The 19,316-nt window shown below is 36.9% G+C and overlaps 1 protein-coding gene across 1 annotated transcript in view; it reads right to left on the reverse strand.

The window, feature by feature from the left end:
* EPS15 (epidermal growth factor receptor pathway substrate 15) overlaps nt 1–19,316 on the reverse strand; it is a 165,165-nt gene that overhangs the window by 69,132 nt on the left and 76,717 nt on the right. The window contains exons 11-12 of the mRNA XM_003258990.3: nt 18,454–18,610; nt 13,940–14,025 (exon numbers count right to left, since the gene is read on the reverse strand). Of these exons, the coding sequence (XP_003259038.2) occupies nt 13,940–14,025; nt 18,454–18,610 (243 nt within the window). The remainder of the gene's footprint in view (nt 1–13,939; nt 14,026–18,453; nt 18,611–19,316) is intronic.

A 19,316-nucleotide genomic window follows, 5' to 3' on the forward strand; every position in this document is an offset into this window, starting at 1 on the left:
TCAAATTCTTCTTTTTGCCTAAACCAGCTCCAGTTAGGTAGGTCATTTCATCTTTTTTAAGCCTCTGCTTTCTTCTCTTCAAAGAGGGATAATAAAATCTGTATCTCACAACTGCATACAGGATTACATAATTTATGCCCGCACACCCAGTTTACACAGTAGATGCTAAATAAAAAGTTAAACACCAACAAACTCTTTATAAGCTCTAGTTTCTGCAGGTATAAAATGAATATCTACTTTACAAACCATATATGGGATTGCTATGAAGAGTGATAGAGAAAATACACAATAAAACCTAATATACCACTATGCAACTTATCTACTTACTCAATAACACATTGAATCCTATTACATACTTGTCACTATGCTATACTTAGCGGGTACATAAAACCAGTGAGATAGGCACCTGCCATTAAGAAGCTCTTAATTCAGTGTATGTGAACACACACCTGGTGTGAGGGGTTGGGGATAAGAATATAAAGAGATAATTACAATGCAGTGTACTAGGTGCTACAACAGGTAAGCACTGTGGGACAGGTAAGGTGCTATTGGAACACAGAGAATGGGAACTTGACTCTCCCTGAAGGAGGTCAGAAAGGGCCTCCTTGGTATCACTGAAGGCAGGATGATTAATTGCAAAGTGAGCTGTGCAGATAATAATGTCATGTTTACAATATAAATTACTCCGGTCTGAGAATACTGTGTGAAGGAGGTGAGAGACTTCAGCTAAGCCTTGAAGGAAAGAGAAAATGTCAGGTAAGAAAATGGTATTTTTACTAGAGATAGAGCTTATATAAGAAAGCACAGAAGATGTTGGCAAAACAGCAGTAAGAAGCAGACTAAGAAGAAAACTCAAATTTGATAAAATATCTGCATCTACAGATCTAAAAAGCTGAATGAACTCCAAGTAGGATAAACACAAAGAGACTCACACTGAGACACATTATAATCAAACTGCTGAAAGAATCTTTAAAATAGCAAGCAAGAAGGAAAGCAACTTGTCAATTTGTGACATATAATCAATCCTTAATAAGATTATCAATGGATTTCTCAGCAGAAACTTAAAGGTCAGAAGGCAATGAAATGATATATTTAAAATGCTGGAAGAAAAAAACCTGTCAACTGAGAATTCTATACCTGACAAAACTGTGCTTCAAAAAAATGAGGGAGAAATTAAAATATTCCCAGACAGACAAAGGCTGAGGGAGTTCATTACTTCTAGATCTACCCTACAATAAATGCTAAAGGGAGTCCTTCAGGTTAAAATGAAAGGATGCTAGATAGTAACTGAAAGCCATACGAAGATAAAAAGATCTCCAGTAAAGGTAAATACATGGGCAAATATAAAAACCAGTATTACTGTAATTTTTGTTTACAGCTCCACTTTATACTTTCTATAGAATTTAAGAGACAAACGCATAAAAAAGAATTTATGAATCTGTTAGTAGATACACAATGTATAAAGATAGAGTTTGTGACATCAATAACATTAACAGGGGGAGTTTTGATACAGTTTGTGACATCAATAACATAACAGGGTGAGAATGGGCCAGGTGCGGTGGCCCACTACTGTAATCCCAGCACTTTGGGAGGCTGAGGCAGATGGATCACCTGAGGTCAGGAGTTCGAGACCAGCCTGGCCAACATAGTGAAACCCCGTCTCTACTAAAAATACAAAAATTAGCTGGGTGTGGTGGCATGCGCCTGTAATCTCAGCTACTTGGGAGGCTGAGGCAGGAGAATCACTTGAACCCAGGAGGCAGAGGTTGCAGTGAGCCGAGATTGCACTGCTGCACTCCAGCTTAGATGACAGAGCAAGACTCCATCTCAAAAAAAAAAAAAAAAAAAGTGGGGGTAAGGGCAGAGGAGAGAATGGAGCTGTACAGGACCAGAATTTTATCTGTGTCTTTAAAGACAGATTCTCTCTGTTTCCCAGGCCAGAGTGCACTGGTGTGATCATAGCTCACTGCGGCCTCGAACTCCTGGCCTCAGGCAGTCCTCCCGCCTCAGCCTCTAGAGTAGCTAGGACTACAGGTATGCACCACCACAGCCAACTAATTTTATTTTCTGTAGAGACAAGGTCTCACTATGTTGCCCTGACCTCAAGCAATCCTCCCATCTTGACTTCCATATTCCTGGGATTACAGGCGTGAGCCACCACGCCTGGCCAGGAGCAGTTTTGTATGGGACTAAAGTAAGTTGATATCAATTCCAATTAGATTGTTCAGTTTGCGATGATAAAGTTCTGGAGATTCATAGTGGTGATAACTACACAATTACTGTGAATGTATTTAATGACATTAAGTACATTTAAAAATGACAACAAAAGAGCGAAACTCTGTCTCAAAAAAAAAAATTACCACTTTAAAATTTTAACCACTTTAAGTGTACAATTAATGACACTGAATTGTACACTTTAAGTAGTTAAAAATTTAAAGTAGTAAATTTTATGTTATGTATGTTTTATGACAATAAAAAATTAACGAAAAAGAAAGTAGAGAGATGAGAAAATTCTAGACAGACTAACTTACCTAGAATGGAAGGTTCATGTGTGGTTAAATAAAGCTGAAATGGTAAATCAGAAAAAGATTATAAAGAACTTCTGTACTAGGTAAAGACAGGCTTTTACTGTTGTTGTTGGTTTGTTTTTTTTTTTTTCTTTTTTTTTGAGACGAAGTCTCACTTTGAAGCCCAGGTTGGAGTGCAGTGGCGTGATCTCGGCTCACTGCAACCTCTGCCTCCCGGGTTCAAGTGATTCTCCTGCCTCAGCCTTCCGAGTAGCTGGGATTACAGGCATCCGCCACCATGCCTGGCTAATTTTTGTATTTTTAGTAGAGATCGGGTTTCACCTTATTGGGCAGGCTGGTCTTGAACTCCTGACCTCAGGTGATCCACCCACCTCAGCCTCCCAAAGTGCTGGGATTACAGGCGTGAGCCATCGTGCCCAGCCAAGACAGACTTTTAATACACAGGAAACGGTGAGTCCCTTAGATGTTTCTGAGGCATGCTTCTTTGAACGCCGAATGGCATTATTTAGCAACACAGCTCTTCTTTCCTGTCTGGCTGGTGGGGGAAGAGAGGAAGCAGAGGCTCTTACTGCTCAGAAAGCTGATGACAATTGCTAGAAAGGCAATACAACACCCTGACTCTGCTTATCTTAGGAACTGTCAGAAGTCTTGAGCTAGATTACAGTAATAACTATAGAAAGCTGATGAGAAAGTCTTCGTTTTTAATTTAAACAATTTGAAAGTTACATGACCTTTCATTCTAAGAATTCACAGTTCATGGCCGGGTGCGGTGGCTCATGTTTTTAATCCCAGCACTTTGGGAGGCCGAAGTGGGCAGATCACTGGAGGTCAGGAGTTCGAGACAAGCCTGGCCAACTTGGTGAAACCCCATCTCTACTAAAAATACAAAAATTAGCTGGGTGTGGTGGTGCATGCCTGTAATCCCAGCTACCTGAGAGACTGAGGCAGGAGAATCACTTGAACCTGAAAGGTGGAGGTTGCAGTGAGCCAAGAACGTGTCACTGCACTCCTGCCTGGGTGACAGAGCAAGACTTCGTCTCAAAAACAAAACAAAACAAAAAAAAAAACAAAAAAAAACCAAACAAAAAGAAAACAAACAAGAGTTCGTAGTTCATAAAAGCTTAGGTTAAAGTTTGAGGACAAAGACATTTACTCTTATCATAAGTTTTAAATTACTCTAAAAGTTGCTTTTGCCAGGCACAGTGGTTCACAACTGTAATCCGAACACTTTGGGAGGCTGAAGTGGGAGGACCACTTAAGCCAAGAGTTTGAGACCATGCTGAGCAACATAGTGACACCCACATCTCTATAAAAAAATTTTTTTTTTAATTAGCTGGGCATGATGGCACATGCCTGTAGTCCCAGCTACTCAGGAGGCTAAGGTGGGAGGATTGCTTAAGCCTGGGAGGTCAAGGCTAAAGTGACCCATGATCACGCCACTGCTCTCCAGCCTGGGCAACAGAGCCTGACCCTATCTCAAAAATACATACTTACATACATACATACATACACACACACACACACACACACACACACACACACATAAATAAAACTTGCCTTAATTATATAATCTTTATGTGATATTATTTCATTCTTTCAAGGAATATTTATTAAATGTCTACTATATTCCAAACGAGATTGTAGTTGGGCCTCTATAGTTTGATAGTTTGCTGGGGAAAACTAATAGCCATTAATTATAAAAATTTAAGATAAATTCTGTGAAAGTATGATGGTACTATGGGAATAACTAATGTTCTTACTTAGTTCTGAGAGACTGGCTGTTTTTAATGGGTTTTATTTTTATTTTTATTTTTTTATTTTTATTTTTTTATCTATTTTTTTGAGACGGAGTCTCGCTCTGTCGCCCAGGCTGGAGTGCAGTGGCGCAATCTCGGCTCACTGCACGCTCCGCCTCCCAGGTTCACGCCATTCTCCTGCCTCAGCCTCTCTGAGTAGGTGGGACTACAGGCGCCTGCCACCACGCCCGGCTAATTTTTTGTATTTTTAGTAGAGACGGGGTTTCACTGTGGTCTCGATCTCTTGACCTCGTGATCCGCCCGCCTTGGCCTCCCAAAGTGCTGGGATTACAAGCGTGAGCCACCGCGCCCGGCGGGTTTTATTTTAAAAAATAAGAGAATATATTTATGGGTGTAAGTAACTGAAAAGAGAGCCTAACTAGAATCAGAAAAAAACACAAACTTTGGGGTGTGGCTTATATGACAAAGCACACCCCCTTAGTGGCAGGCCCCAAAATTAGATGGTTCATTTTTCAAAGGAAAAATAATTTCTTTTCTTTTCCTTTCTTTTTTTTTTGGAGACAGAGTCTCACTCTGTCACCCAGGCGAGAATGCAGTGGGGCAATCTTGGCTCACTACAACCTCTGCCTCCCAGGTTCAAGCAATTCTCCTGTCTCAGCCTTCAGAGAAGCTGGGATTACAGGTGTGCACCACCACGTCCAGCTAATTTTTGTATTTTTAGTAGAGATGGGGTTTCACCTTATTGGCCAGGCTGGTTTCAAACTCCTGACCCTCAGGTGATCCTCCCACCTCGGCCTCCCAAAGTGCTGGGATTATAGGCTTGAGCTACCGCGCCCAGCCAGAAAATATAAATTTATTTTGCAAATCCATAATAATTTATTCTACTTATCTAGCGGGACAAAATGAGATTAAAAGAAACTAACAGAAAAGAAATATAAAACAAAACCTTAACTTTCTGAATTACAAAATAGGGATAATAAAGTTGATGGGCAGGATTAATTTATGCTACATCTAGAAAGACTCCAGAGCAATGCCTGGCATGTAGTAAGTGCTAAATAAATTTCAGCTATTATTATTATTACCATTACATTGTTTACTAGTATAAAAATACATTTACTGGCTTTTTGAAAGCTGTAATAAAGCACCTGGAGTGATGGCAATCAGGCCTCCAGTATGTCGGCAGAGACTGTGACTCTTAAATCCTCCAGGAGTTGAAATTTCTTGGTAGATGTTTTTGCTTTCCAAAGACAGACTATAATACATCTCAATAATTATTCTGTATTAAAAGAGGTAAGTGCCCCTTAGTAAGCTACCAGAGCCACAAAACAGTACAAGCAAATGAAATGTATAATAATTCTAACTCAGAACAGGTACAACAGAAGCCACATAGATTATGTATGTATGTATGTATTTAATAGAGACTTGCTTTGTTGCCCAGGGTGATCTCAACTCCTGGCCTCAGCAATCCTTTTGCCTTGGCCTCCCGAAGTGCTGGGATTACAGAGTGAGCCATCATGCCCAGCCTATGTAATTTTTAAATGATCTAACAGGCACACATTAAAAAGTAAAAAGAAATGAGTGAAATTTATTTTAATGTAATATTTCAAAACGTAATAAAGATGAAAAATATTAAGATATTTTACATTCTTTTTTTTCATTCTAAATCTTTGAAATCCAGTATATTTTATACTAACAACACATCTTAAATTGGACTAGCCATATTTCAAGTGCTCAATCACCACACAGCTCGTGGCTACTATACTGGACAGCACAGGTTCAGACTTTAGCAAGGAGGTTTTCAAGTAAGAAGAGTCTCCCAAAACAGAGGTTTTAATGATGATCTATACACTTTATGTGAAAATGAATGAGGCTGCCTCCTTACTATCAAAGAAATGCACACCACAACTTAGAGCTTCAATTATTTAACCAGTAATACCATTCTTAAGGCAGAGTCACAAAAGAGACCTTTTAGTGTCAGTGTCACAGATCTTTAGAGGGCTACAAACACATCAAGTTGGATCATAAGCAAAAGAGCTCCAGATTCGATAATATAAGCAATGAACTCTCCAGACATAATGGTTTCTAATGATATTTGAACTGAACTAAAACAAAAACATAAAATTTTAAAAAATTCGAATCACATGCTAGGATTTAGAAATTTTAAAAAATCGGTTCTTGAATATGACTGAAGTAGAGGTCTATATATTTAGGAACACAGAATCTGGCTACCTGGCTACATACTTCCATTCACTCTTCAACTAGAGAAAGAAAGTTCATTCAGCTACTCCAACCAACATTTAGTGAACAGCTATTGAGTAAATCCTGTACTCTAAGTGCCGAACTTGGTGTTGGGGATGATGATGATAAATACTAACATGTATTGAGAACTTATTATGTTCCAAGCATTGCATTAAGCATTGTACATGGTTATTCATATTTCCATTTTGCAGATACAGAAACTGAGATACAGATAGTTAAGTATATCCAGGTCATGTCAGGCAATCTGGAAATCTGGTTAAAAAGTCCAAGCTCTGAAATACTACACTATATTGCCTCATTAGAAGAAAGAGTTGGCCTGTGTCATCACACAGAGTCGAGAATCTACTGGGAGAGAAGGAAACTGAATGCTCTCTGAGCTGAGGGAGATAATCAGAGAAAGCTTCTTGGAAATGAAGACTTGTTCATTTCTTCATCTGAAAAACTGAAATAAAGTTATTGCCCTTCAGGGATGTTACAAGAGCTCAACAAGTGAACTTATATAAAGAATGCATAGTACAATGCCTGATAACTATTATTCTAATTATCTATCCTGTTTACTGGCCCAAGACCAGGATAACAAACAGGCCTGACAGGATGTGGCTTTAACTTCCTGATGTTCTTGCTAAAAGGACAGAGACAGGAAGGAAATGGAAGCTAGTAGATGACAAAATATTAACTCCTGCCTCAGCATAATTTACCACTACCACATTATCCAAGTGACTGAAGCACTCTCTTAGTATGTTTCATCTTTTCCACTGCCAAGAACTTCTCTAACTGAGGCATTTTACTTTCACAGCAACAGCTCTCAAGAATGGGTCCACAGATAGTTTTTAAGTGTCTGGCAACTCCTGAAATAAATACAAAATAGTATCACAGATATACATGTTCTTTTTTTCTGTGGGCAGGGTATAACAGTCTTCATCAGATTTTCAAAGGAAATCCTTGACACAAAAACAGGTCTGCAATTACCATATGATTCAGCAATTCCACTTTTGCAAATATACTCCAAAGAACTCACAGCAGGGTCTTGAAATGGTATTTGTACGTTCAAGTTCACAGCAGCGTTATTCATAATAGCTAAAATGTGGGAGCAACCCAAATGTCCATCAATAGATGAACAGGTAAACAAAATGTGGTATGTAAGTACAATGGAATTATTATTCAGCCTGTAAAAGGAAGGAAATTCTGACATATGCCACAACACAGATGAACCCTGAGGATATTATGCTAAGTGAAATAAGATAGTCATAAAAGGACAAATATCTCATGATTCTGCTTATATGAGATAGTTACAGTAGTCAAAATCATAGAGATAGAAAGTAGAATAGTGGCTGCTATGGGGAAGGGCGGAGAAAATGGGAGGGAGTGGAGTATGGGGAGTTATTGTTTAATGGGTATGGGGTTTCAGTTTTGTAAGATGAAAAGAGTCTTGGAAATGAATGGTGATGATGGTTGCACAACACTGTGAATATATTTCTTTTTATTTTTTTGAGACGGAGTCTTGCACTTGTCGCCCAGGCTGGAGTGCAGTGGCGTAATCTCGGCTCACCGTAACCTCCACCACCCAGGTTCAAGCGATTCTCCTGCCTCAGCCTCCTGAGTAACTGGGATTCCAGGCGCCTGCCACCACGCCCAGCTAATTTTTGTATTTTTAGTAGAGATGGGGTTTCGTCATGTTGGGCAGGCTGGTCTCGAACTCCTGACCTCAGGTGATGTGCCCATCTCAGCCTCCCAAAGTGATGGGATTACAGGCATGAGCCACTGAGCCTGGCCATGTGAATATATTTCATACCACTGAATTGTATGTTTAAAAATGGTTAAGATGATAAATTACTATGTTATGTGTATTTTATCACAATTTTTAAAAGTGTGAAAAAAAAAAAAACTAAGTCTGCAGAATACTAAAAAAAAAACAAAATTCAGCCCACTAACCTTAACGTTCCTGTGAGGATTTAAAAACCTATATATAAAATCCTTTTCTTTTTCTTTTTTCTTTTTTATTTTTTTGAGACTGAGTCTCACTCTGTTGCCTAAGCTGGAGTGCAGTGGCATGATCTCGGCTCACTGCAACCTCTGCCACCTGGGTTCAAGAGATTCTCGTGTCTCAGCCTCCTGAGTAGCTGGGATTATAGGCATGCGCCACCACACCCGGCTAATTTTTTTATTTTTAGTACAGATGGGGTTTCACCATGTTGGCCAGGCTGGTCTCAAACTCCTGACCTCAGGTGATCCACACGCCGCAGCCTCCCAAAGTGCTGGGATTACAGGTGTGAGCCACTGTGTCCGGCCTAAAATCCTTTCCTATAGTCTTCAAAATAAGCTATTATTCAGAAGGTCTTTGCCTTAGTTCAATGTTTAACACATGGCTTCTATTCTGCCATAAACTTTGCAGGAAGTAAGTCTTGGAAATATTCTAATATTTATAACATACTTTGTGTCATTCATTCAACCAACTAGCCTATTCCTTGGTGTCAAGTAATGTGTGTGATAGGCCTATCAAAATGAACAAGACATAGCTCTTGCCCTTAGGAATTAAAAATTTACCAAGAAAGCAATATAAATTACCATAGTTAAACAGTAGAAATACTACAATAAAGGAATAAAGCCTCTGGAAGAAGAGGAAAGAATAACTAGTAATCTGAAGATTTCATGGAAGGCTTGACAGAAGAGACAATATTTAAGATGGGTCTTGAACATGAACAAAACTTTATAAGGCAAAAGGTATGCTCCAGGCAAAGGGGAACAGTAGGATCAGAGGCATAGAAGAATAAAAGTGGTGGTATGTTGAAGTAAGAGGTAATAAACCCATCTATCATACGACTGGAGAAAGGGGATAAAGCTGAAATAGCAGATTCGAGTACTGTACTGAGCACTCAGAGTACAAAGAGGAAACACACTGTATCTGTTCTCAAATAGCTTTACAGTACCATAGGGCAGCATACTGTGAGAGGTGGCTAAGACAGAAGAATGGTCAGGATGCCAAGAGAACACCATGAAGGAAGAGCCTTTACACCATGTTCAAAGAAGTGAACTGGATTCAGTTGGAGATGGGAAGTCACTGAGGGATCTGAGTTGTATTTTATATATCAGTTGGAAGTAGGATGGTCCAAAGGAGGAAAAGACTCAAAGCAGGGAGCCAATGAGGAGGTTACAGCCATGATACAGATAGAAGATAAAGGCTAAAACTAAGAAAGAAACATAGAACAGAGAAGACAGATTTCAACAATATTGAAAAAATTATTTTGTCATCTATTATGAGCTAAACACTAGGGATACAAGCAGCCCCTATGTTTAAGAAGCACATAATCTAGTGGGAGATTAAAAAAACACAGAATTATAACAAAGAATGATAAGTGTTACAACAGCTGTAAACATAAAGACTACATAAAATAGGCTCTTAAATAAGACTTGAAGAGAGTATGGAGGTTGGGAGGTGAAGTCAAGGAAGGCTTCCTCTCCCAGAGGAAATGATGTCTAAGACGAGATTTGAAGAGTGAGAAGTTGATTAGACAAAAGAGATGGGAAGGCAGGAATGAATTCAACAGACATTTCAAAGGTAGAAGACTAAAGATGAGAAGAAGAAAAATCTCAGGTTTCTAGCTTGAGTGACTAGGTGAATGGTGATGTCACTGAGAAGGGAGATACAAAACAGAGGTGAGGGGACAATTAGGGAATTCATATCCTACTAGACATTCAGATGAAAACACTAGTAGGTAACGAAAAATACAGGTCTTGAGCTCAAGTAAGATATTCAGGTGTTTGATGAGTGTTATATTACAACCACCTGTATTGCTTTTCCTTAAGTTAAAAATATCATACTAATTTAATCTAATTGGCATAATTAAATCATTTAATTAACAGCAAATCACAGAAAAAAATTTTAAAATATAACAAATGGTATCTCGTGCCTCAAGCTCCCAATGTCTTATATTTTCTACCACAATTTGGTGAACTAAAGATGAAAACAAAGACAATGAAATCTCATTTTCTGACCAATAACAGAGAACATTCTTTACCCAACTAACTCAAGTTTATATATAGCTTTCAATATTTCCATTGGTTTGCAATGCTCAAAACAAAATATGATTCTAAGAAATATATTCCTTTTTTCATTATGCATTTATCTATTTCCTGAATTTTACAATGAATATGTATTATAACTATCATTAAGAAAAAAGTATTATAAAGTACTACATTCATTATACAGTACTTACAATTTCACATCATACATGATGTTTACTTAGAGGTTTGATCCCTGGACTAAAAAAAAAAAAAATTTTTTTTTTTTTTTTGAGACAAGAGTCTCACTCTGTTGCCCAGGCTGGAGTGCAATGGCTCACTGCAACCTCTGTCTCCTGGGTTCAAGCGATTTTCCTGTCTCAGCCTCCTGAGTAGCTGGAATTACAGATGTGTGCCACCACGCCTGTCTAATTTTTGTATTTTTAGTAGAGACAAGGTTTCACCATGTTGGGCAGGCTGGTCTGGAACTCCTGACCTCAAGTGATCCACCTGCCTCGGCCCCACAAAGTACTGGGATTACAGGCATCAGCTACCGCGCCCAGCCCCTGGACTAAAACTAAGTATCTTCACCTCAAAACCAAAATGAAGAACTGGCTAAGATTTTGTCAGGTAACAATTCAGTAAAAGCCACAAACAAAATCTGTTTAAATTATTTTTTCCTGTTTTGTAGTCATACTCATCACATCCTTATATATTAATAAAAAAATTAAAGGCTGAAGAATTTTAACTTTGCATCGAAAAAACGGTTATTCACAAGAATAAAAACCAAGGTTTTCATAATGTAATACCTTGAAGACTTGGTGATAATGACCTAATACAACTACTTACAAAAGCGTATTTTAACAACTATAATTTTAGCATGGGGATGAGTCTGACTATGACACTAATGAAGTTGACAGATTATGTAAGTTTGCCTACACTGTAGATCTCACCTAAAATAAAAGTCTAGGGAAAATATTTTCACAAATGTCAAATCATGTATAAATATACCACACATTTATAAAATGTGACTATACCCTAAAAACTAACAAGGTTTTGAAATTCTGATTTTCATAATAAGACAGTCACGAAATATTAAGTATGTTATTTTCATGCTGTCAGCTGTCATTTACTATATAAGACTGCCACTGGTACAACTTAACATTATAGTTACTAAAAGTTATTGAAAGATTAGTTGACCAAAATGTAACAAATAATGTTTTCAACAGTAAGAGCATTTTACCTTTGATGCTCTAATTCCCATTAAAATTCATTATAGAAATATTTTATACATTAAACAAGTACACTTGAAGTCAAATCAAGCAAGTCCTAGAACACTGGTGTATGTATCCATTTTCATAGGCTTAAGAGGCCCAGATGATAAATATTTTCAAATCTACCTACTATAACATGTATATTACATATATAAGGAAAGCAAAAATGTTTATGGACCATATGAAAATGAAAAGTCTAAACACCATTATAGATTCAGTAATTGTTTACTACTTCTATTTTGAAACAAAGTCAAAAATTTAAAAATCCTAATGAGTGGCAGAATTGTACAACAGAAAGAATGCTGAACTTATACAACCTGGTTTTGATACCAATACTGTCTCTTAACGTGATGTGTGACTTTGGATTTGATTTTTTTTTTCCATGAGTAAGGACAAAATCAAACTATACAATCACCATGAAGGGTTTTTAGCCCTGGTCGGATTTCAATATTAGAAGTTTTATGTCAGCCGGGCGCGGTGGCTCACACTTGTAATCCCAGCACTTTGGGAGGCCGAGGCGGGCGGATCACGAGGTCAGGAGATCGAGACCACGGCGAAACCCCGTCTCTACTAAAAATACAAAAAATTAGCCGGGCGTGGTGGCGGGCACCTGTAGTCCCAGCTACTCAGAGAGGCTGAGGCAGGAGAATGGTGTGAACCCGGGAGGCGGAGCTTGCAGTGAGCCGAGATCGTGCCACTGCACTCCAGCCTGGGTGACACAGCGAGACTCCGTCTCAAAAAAAAAAAAAAAAGTTTTATGTCATAGGAAAGGGCCAATAAGCCAATCCAATCAGACTGAATTTCAGGTCTTTTCCAGGAAATGCCAGAAGAGAGGCGCTCTTCACCAAATTTGAAATTATAACTACATGTAGCTAGATGTACTATAACCCTCTTGCCAAAATAAAGAGAAAGTCTATCTGAGAATGGAATCAACCCAGTGGAAATGGAAACAAGAAATGGAGAGCAAGGGACCTGATTATATCATCTGAGCCTCAATATCAAGGAATGCTTTAAGCCAGCCCTACCTCGGAAAGGTTTCAATTTCACAAGTCAATAAATTTCACTCTTAGTTTGGGTTTAGTTCTTTCTTACAACTGAAAAATTCTAACAACCGGTTTTTCTACAGAAATCTCAACATAGTCTCACAGATAAGGTTAAGATCATTGCCAAATTCTTGCCATATAAGGCAGTTAACTCATTTAATCTCCTTATGTCTCAATACTGTCAGTAAAATAAAGTATATCACCCATTATCTGCTTCAAAGTGTTGTGAGGGTTAAAAAAAGAAAAAGACTGGTGTGAATATTTAGATACAGTGCCCTGTAGACAGAAAAATTATCTCACTTTTAAAAAGTAATTTTATAGTCATTTTTACAATCAGTATTACTATAAAGTTTCCAGGGAACACGGAAATTAAGGAAGTAACAATAATATCTGCTACACTTAGATTCAAATCTAATTGTATTTGAGTCTGTTCTACATAGTACCTATGTATAAGAAAGAAGATTCAACTTAGAATAAAGTAGTCCTGGGATCAGGTATCAGCTCTGCAGCTGACAAGCTTGTATCATTTTGGGCAAAATATCTAAGCATCTTAAGTTTCTTACCTGTAAAACAGAAACACCACCACCTATCTCAAATCACAAGGTTTGTGTGAGGGTCAAATAACAATTATGAAAGCTCTTGGCATGGTGTCTGAATTTAACATTCCATCTATTAAATGATAATGTTTTTCTAATATGTTATTCAAATATCTAAGGTTGGAGAAAAACTATTTTTCACTCTTTCTAGGATATACGTTTTTTCGCATTTTTCTCTAAATGAAATCAAACAGTATCTTATAGTTAATGGCATGTCACTGTTTATTTGGCAGTGACTTTTCAGTGGTACATAAGTAAATAGTGTATCCTGCAATTAAAGGTTGCCTCATATATGATGAAGTACACTGACTCCGTTTAAACAGAACTGTGGTACTTAACCAAATATTGGGTAGCATTTATCAAAATACACATTAGAAACAGAAAGGTGTGTGTAGGGAGGAGGTTGTATACATATATACATGTACTCTGTGTGTGTGTGTGTGTGTGTGTGTTATGAGTAGGCTGTAATTTTGCTTTACATACCTCTGTAGGTCAACTATTTCATTGTTAAGAGTATCTAGTTCCTTAATAGCAGAGAAATCTGCAACAGGACTTGATCCTATGATGTTCTAAAAACAAAAAGTTCACAATTATACATTACTATAAAATTATGTAATATATGACAAAACACTAAAAATATTAAAGCTCTACCCAGATATAAAAGGTATTGCATATTTTACTGTATTACTGACACTTTTAATTAAGAAAATCATATCTAGTACAATTATATATAATTTTATACTTAATTATATAGTAAGACATTTACATTTCCCTTAAATTCTCTGAAAACTGTTTTTCCATACTATGTACCCCATCCCCACCTCCGATCCGAATGTCTTTGTCACTTGATCCTAGCCTGTTCAGAACCTTGCAGTAAAAGAGATGCCAGATTCATAAACTAATTCCTCCACTGAAGTGTAAATTTCTTAGAGAAATTGATGATGATTTATTTGTATTTGTATAAACTGGCTGAGACTAAACACATAAATTTTTGTTGACTCAAAACTATAGTAGTGGTTTTTATTTAATTCAAGGAATTTTTACTTTTGTTACATACTGTGTCTATTTTATTTAAAGTAAAACCAACTGCTCAGGCACGTTCCATAATAAATATTAATACCATCACATATGAAACTGTCTTCATATATGACATCCTGTACATACAGTTTTCTTTCAACAATGAAGGTTATAAAATTGGTCTCTGAATGGTCCTTGTATTCAGAAAATCTAGCTGGGTTTATTCTGGGTCCTGCTATTTTACTAACTGCATTATCATCACCTGTAAAATAGGGAAATAATCTCTGCCTTGCCCACTTTACAAGTTAAATGAAATAATGTGATGTGACATCAGTCTACAAACTGTGATATTTTATAAATGTAAGCTATTGTTATAATTAACTCTTCAATAGAATATGCTCTTAAAAGATGTGGCCTCCCATTGAGTTGTTTCTACCTTGGCTCAATGTCCTCTGTAAACTATCACTGATGCCCCAGATAGCTGGCTGAAGTCAGAGCAAAAAGACAAATGCTTCCTCAAACATTTCATCTACACCCAATGCTACAACCAGATTAACAAATAACAGGATAATTACCATCTGGAAATGTTAAAACTGAGGTCTGAACATGTAAAAACTAAGATATACTGCTGACTTTATATAACAGAACATAAGACTTAGTGTTAATACTTATGTTGTTGTACAGTTAATTTACGTCAACAACTTGCACAACAGAAGAAACCCAAAAGCGCACAATATCCCATCTCCTCACATTTATATACTCATTTATAATTCACTAAGCACTTTAAATTCCACTAGTTAATTCTCAAAACTAATCTGAAAAGTGGGTAGTAGGCAGGGAAGATATTGTTATTAACCCCATCTTAGAACTGAGGAAACAGATTAAATGACTTGCTCAAAGTTGAACCCAGCCAATACGTAGTTTAATCAAGAGTCTTCTGATTTAAGTGCTATTTCACACAATGCCCCCCGTGGCACTTGCATATCAAGATCATTTAGGTAAATGAAATTATTACTCTAAAAGTAAATTTGATAAAACAGGTACATCAATAAAATGTGGCAAGTAATTCCTTCTATATTTCTTTATGCCACACTGCACTTTTAGTACTGAGCTGTTTTGACTATCAGTACCAAAACTCATCTACGAGGTTTAATACTAATCTCAATTTTATATTAATTACAGCTTTGTATGAAATATACCTCCTATTTTCTGTGTTCCACTGATATACAGAAACTTATTGATGTTAAATTAAATTAGATATTTTAAAGTGGATTTCTGAATGTGACAATTATTCACTAGTATTTTAACTCTGTCTAAACTTGACCTATGAGCTAGGCCTGGCCAGACAGCTAAACAAAATGAAACATTAGCACTTGGTCTCACTTTTATCAGCAAGAGTAAATTACTTCACTTAAATGCTATGAGAAATTTGCTATCAGAGGTGCAAATGTACCAAAGAACTTGTGACTACCACATCTCCTCTGTCACTCTAACTCAAAAAAAGGTGACACATTTTATAGTCTTGCCTGTAAAAATATCATCAAATAAGAAGACAAAGTGAGACAAATTAGTTTAACCTCAAACAAGTTAGAAAGTGACATCCCAGATAATGAAAATAGTTAATATTTTATGTAGCATTTGAAGGGCATTATGAGAAAAATATGTAGCATGTCCCCTTCTTTCAAAATGTTTTCTCTCACCCTATCTTGTGCATTACACAAAAATTCCACTTTGGTGATGTTAAGTGGATCAGAGAGCCTAGGGAAGGCAGACTAAAATGCACACAAGGACCAAGTGACATGTGACAAAAGCATGCTGTTTAGGAATTTTCTCTTTTTTGCTGAATAAAAAACCTCTCATTTCAAAATGTATCTTGTAAACCAAAAACCACAAAGCTAAAAAAGGCATAAAGTAAAGCTCTAACCTTGAGAGAGAGTAGAGTTAAGAAACTGACAGTACAAGAAAGGCGAAAAGCAGAGTGCTGCAGAACGGAAAAAATAGTCCAAACTAGAAAAAACACAGAAAGGAAAGCAACATTCAAAAAAGGATTAGTCAAAGCTACAAAAAATGCAGTACTAAAAAAAAACAGATTAAAGAGAAAAGAGGTTATTCGAAAGATAAAACAATGCAAGTTTTCATTTTTAAAGTTAAAATTTTGGGTTAATAGATAAGAGAGCAGTGATAAATTCCCGTTTCAATGAATAATACTGGTATCTGACATAAACAGACAAACGTATCTATGATCTAGTGAATGAACTTCAGACAAATCTACTAAATTTAAAACTCTACTATACCTCATGCAACTTCAAGCATCTACTAACATAGACTTCAAACTTTTAATTTGCTTCAGAAATTTCTGTCATATCTATAATTTGTGTTGGTAGGCAACTGAATAGGTTATAAAATGAAGAAGGCAGAAAAAAAAAACAGTCTGCATAGGTGAAAGAACGCATGAAACAACACAGTATTCCATAACTGAGGTACAGTAATATAGCAAAGAGCAAAAATGCATATTCAGTAAACTTTATCCTTCTGGGTGGCATCAATTTCAGCCTTTTCCACAACTTAAGGGACTCATGTCATACATCATAAGGAATCAAAAAATTCACAAAATGCCCCCCCAATAACTCACAAAGCAGATAATAAAATATTTATTTTACTACAAATAAGGACAAAAACTTCTATAAGTAACTCTCCATACCTGGTAGCTACAAATTCAATTTGGCTTACTAAAAAAATCCAGTTTTATTTCTTTTTTTTTTTTTTTAAGAGACATGGTCTTGCTCTGTTGCCGAGGCTGGAGTGCAGCAGCTGGTACTTACTGCAACCTCAAACTCCTGGGTTCAAGTGATCCTCCTGCCTCAGCCTCCCGAGTAGCTAGAACTACAGGTACACGCCAACGCACTTGGCTAATTTGTTTGTTTTTGTTTTGTAGAGACAGGGTCTTGCTATGTCGTCCAGAACTCCTGGCCTCAAGTGATCCTCCCACCTCGGACTCACAAAATACTGGGATTACAGGTGTGAGCCACTGTGCTCGGTCCCAATTTTATTTTTATTAAGCTTTTTAAAATGGGATTTTTAAGAACCATGTGACAAAATTTATGCAAAACCCAAAATATTCTATGATATTTTAAAGAGCTCTCCTCATACCACACATTTGACAACTCGTATTACTATGTAACAACCCTGAAAAATCGCCACAGCCATGGTTACTTTATAGGCCATAAGAGATTTAAAAATACAAAGTATTTATTTTTAAAGGCAAATAGCCACTATGGTATGCAAGTCCTTTCAAAGGTCTATTAAAGGCCAAGATATTGTAAATGCACCATACTAGGAAGGGTTTCTACATGAGGAGAGAAATATCAAGGCATGACTAAAACAATGAAGTTTTGAAAATTCTCACTGCTGTCCAGAAACCAAAACTAGGTACAACCCACTTTTAGCTGTTCAAATATGAAGTTCAGTGGTATACTCAGGAACAAAAGGTCACCTATGGCAAAAACTGCACAGATATATCCTCAACATAATGTTTTCCTTGGAGGCTTTTTTGATGTAAAATTGACACCAAGCAACCATCATATGCAAGATTCTGTTTTCAACTCTGTATCATTTTATGTAAGAGTGAATCATCAAGTGAAACACAATAATTTAATTTTTATAGCTTTCCTTTTATAATCTATTCATAAAACTTAATTCACAAATCCAGGAAAGGAAAAATAAGCCCACATTTTTCCAATTTTAAGTCTGGAAATATAGTTGTCATGTTTAATGAATGGGGTAAACAAGCTACTGGACAAGGATGTTACACAAGGCACTCCAGCATATTTCTAGGCACAAACTAAACCACAAACAGTATACTGTTCTGCTCTTAGCCAGATACATTTTCTCTTCTATTTCATCCAAATTGAATCTGTAATTTGACATAGTATTGTTCCTTTGAAATTAATGCATTCAGGTTTCCTTTTAAGCTTTCTTACCTTTTGTAAACTGGCCCTGTCTGATGGTGGAATCATTTCAGGAGTAAGAACGTGAGGAGGATCAATGCCCTTGATTAACTTCTGACTGATTAAGTGAAAAGCCAAGGCAAACTGATCCTTTGAAAGCTTCCCACAGTCCTTTGTGTCACATAATGACCTGCACAAATAAACAAATGGTATATAAGTGCCACAACTGCAAAAAGTCCAGAGAAAAAGTACCACTATGCAGCTTTTTAAAAATAATGAGGTGAATTTAAAAGACAGTCACACCAACTTGCAGGTTATTAAAAACTCACTCAACTGTTCAAAGAGGTAGATCAGCTAAGATGGTAAAAAGAGAATGTTCACCCTGGTGCTGAGCAGGAGCCTCTAATCTGGGTTTACACTTTGTGTTTTCTTACCAATTTTCAGAACCACTATACAGTAAAAGTTGTGGTGGGCCAAAGAATCCTAACATTCCTTACACCCAACATTTTTAACATTAAAAGATATTAAAGATAAAACCTAAGTCTCAACAAATTTGATTCACTGGTGGCATTAGAAGGATTCTAAAACAAGCACAATTTTGATATTGCTATGCCTCCTGCAACTCTTGGAGTAGGAGGATACAAGGATGACCAAGCCAAAGCAGAATGAACAGCTGCAAATGGAAATCACATGTGAGGAAAAGGCAGCAATCTGGAAAGCTTTACACAATCACTTGAAGAGAAACTGCAAAGGTTTTACTCTACTTTCTTTTTCTGTGATCAAAAAAGAAAAAAGTTCAGCTTTCTGAAATCCTGATCCGTTTAATTCACTGAAGGCCAGTAGGGCCTGACGAAAAGACTACATAAGTAAAAAGACTATGTGTCACATAGATCTTA

The sequence above is a fragment of the Nomascus leucogenys genome, chromosome 12, assembly GCF_006542625.1.
Source record: "Nomascus leucogenys isolate Asia chromosome 12, Asia_NLE_v1, whole genome shotgun sequence".
NCBI classification, from domain to species: domain Eukaryota; kingdom Metazoa; phylum Chordata; class Mammalia; order Primates; family Hylobatidae; genus Nomascus; species Nomascus leucogenys.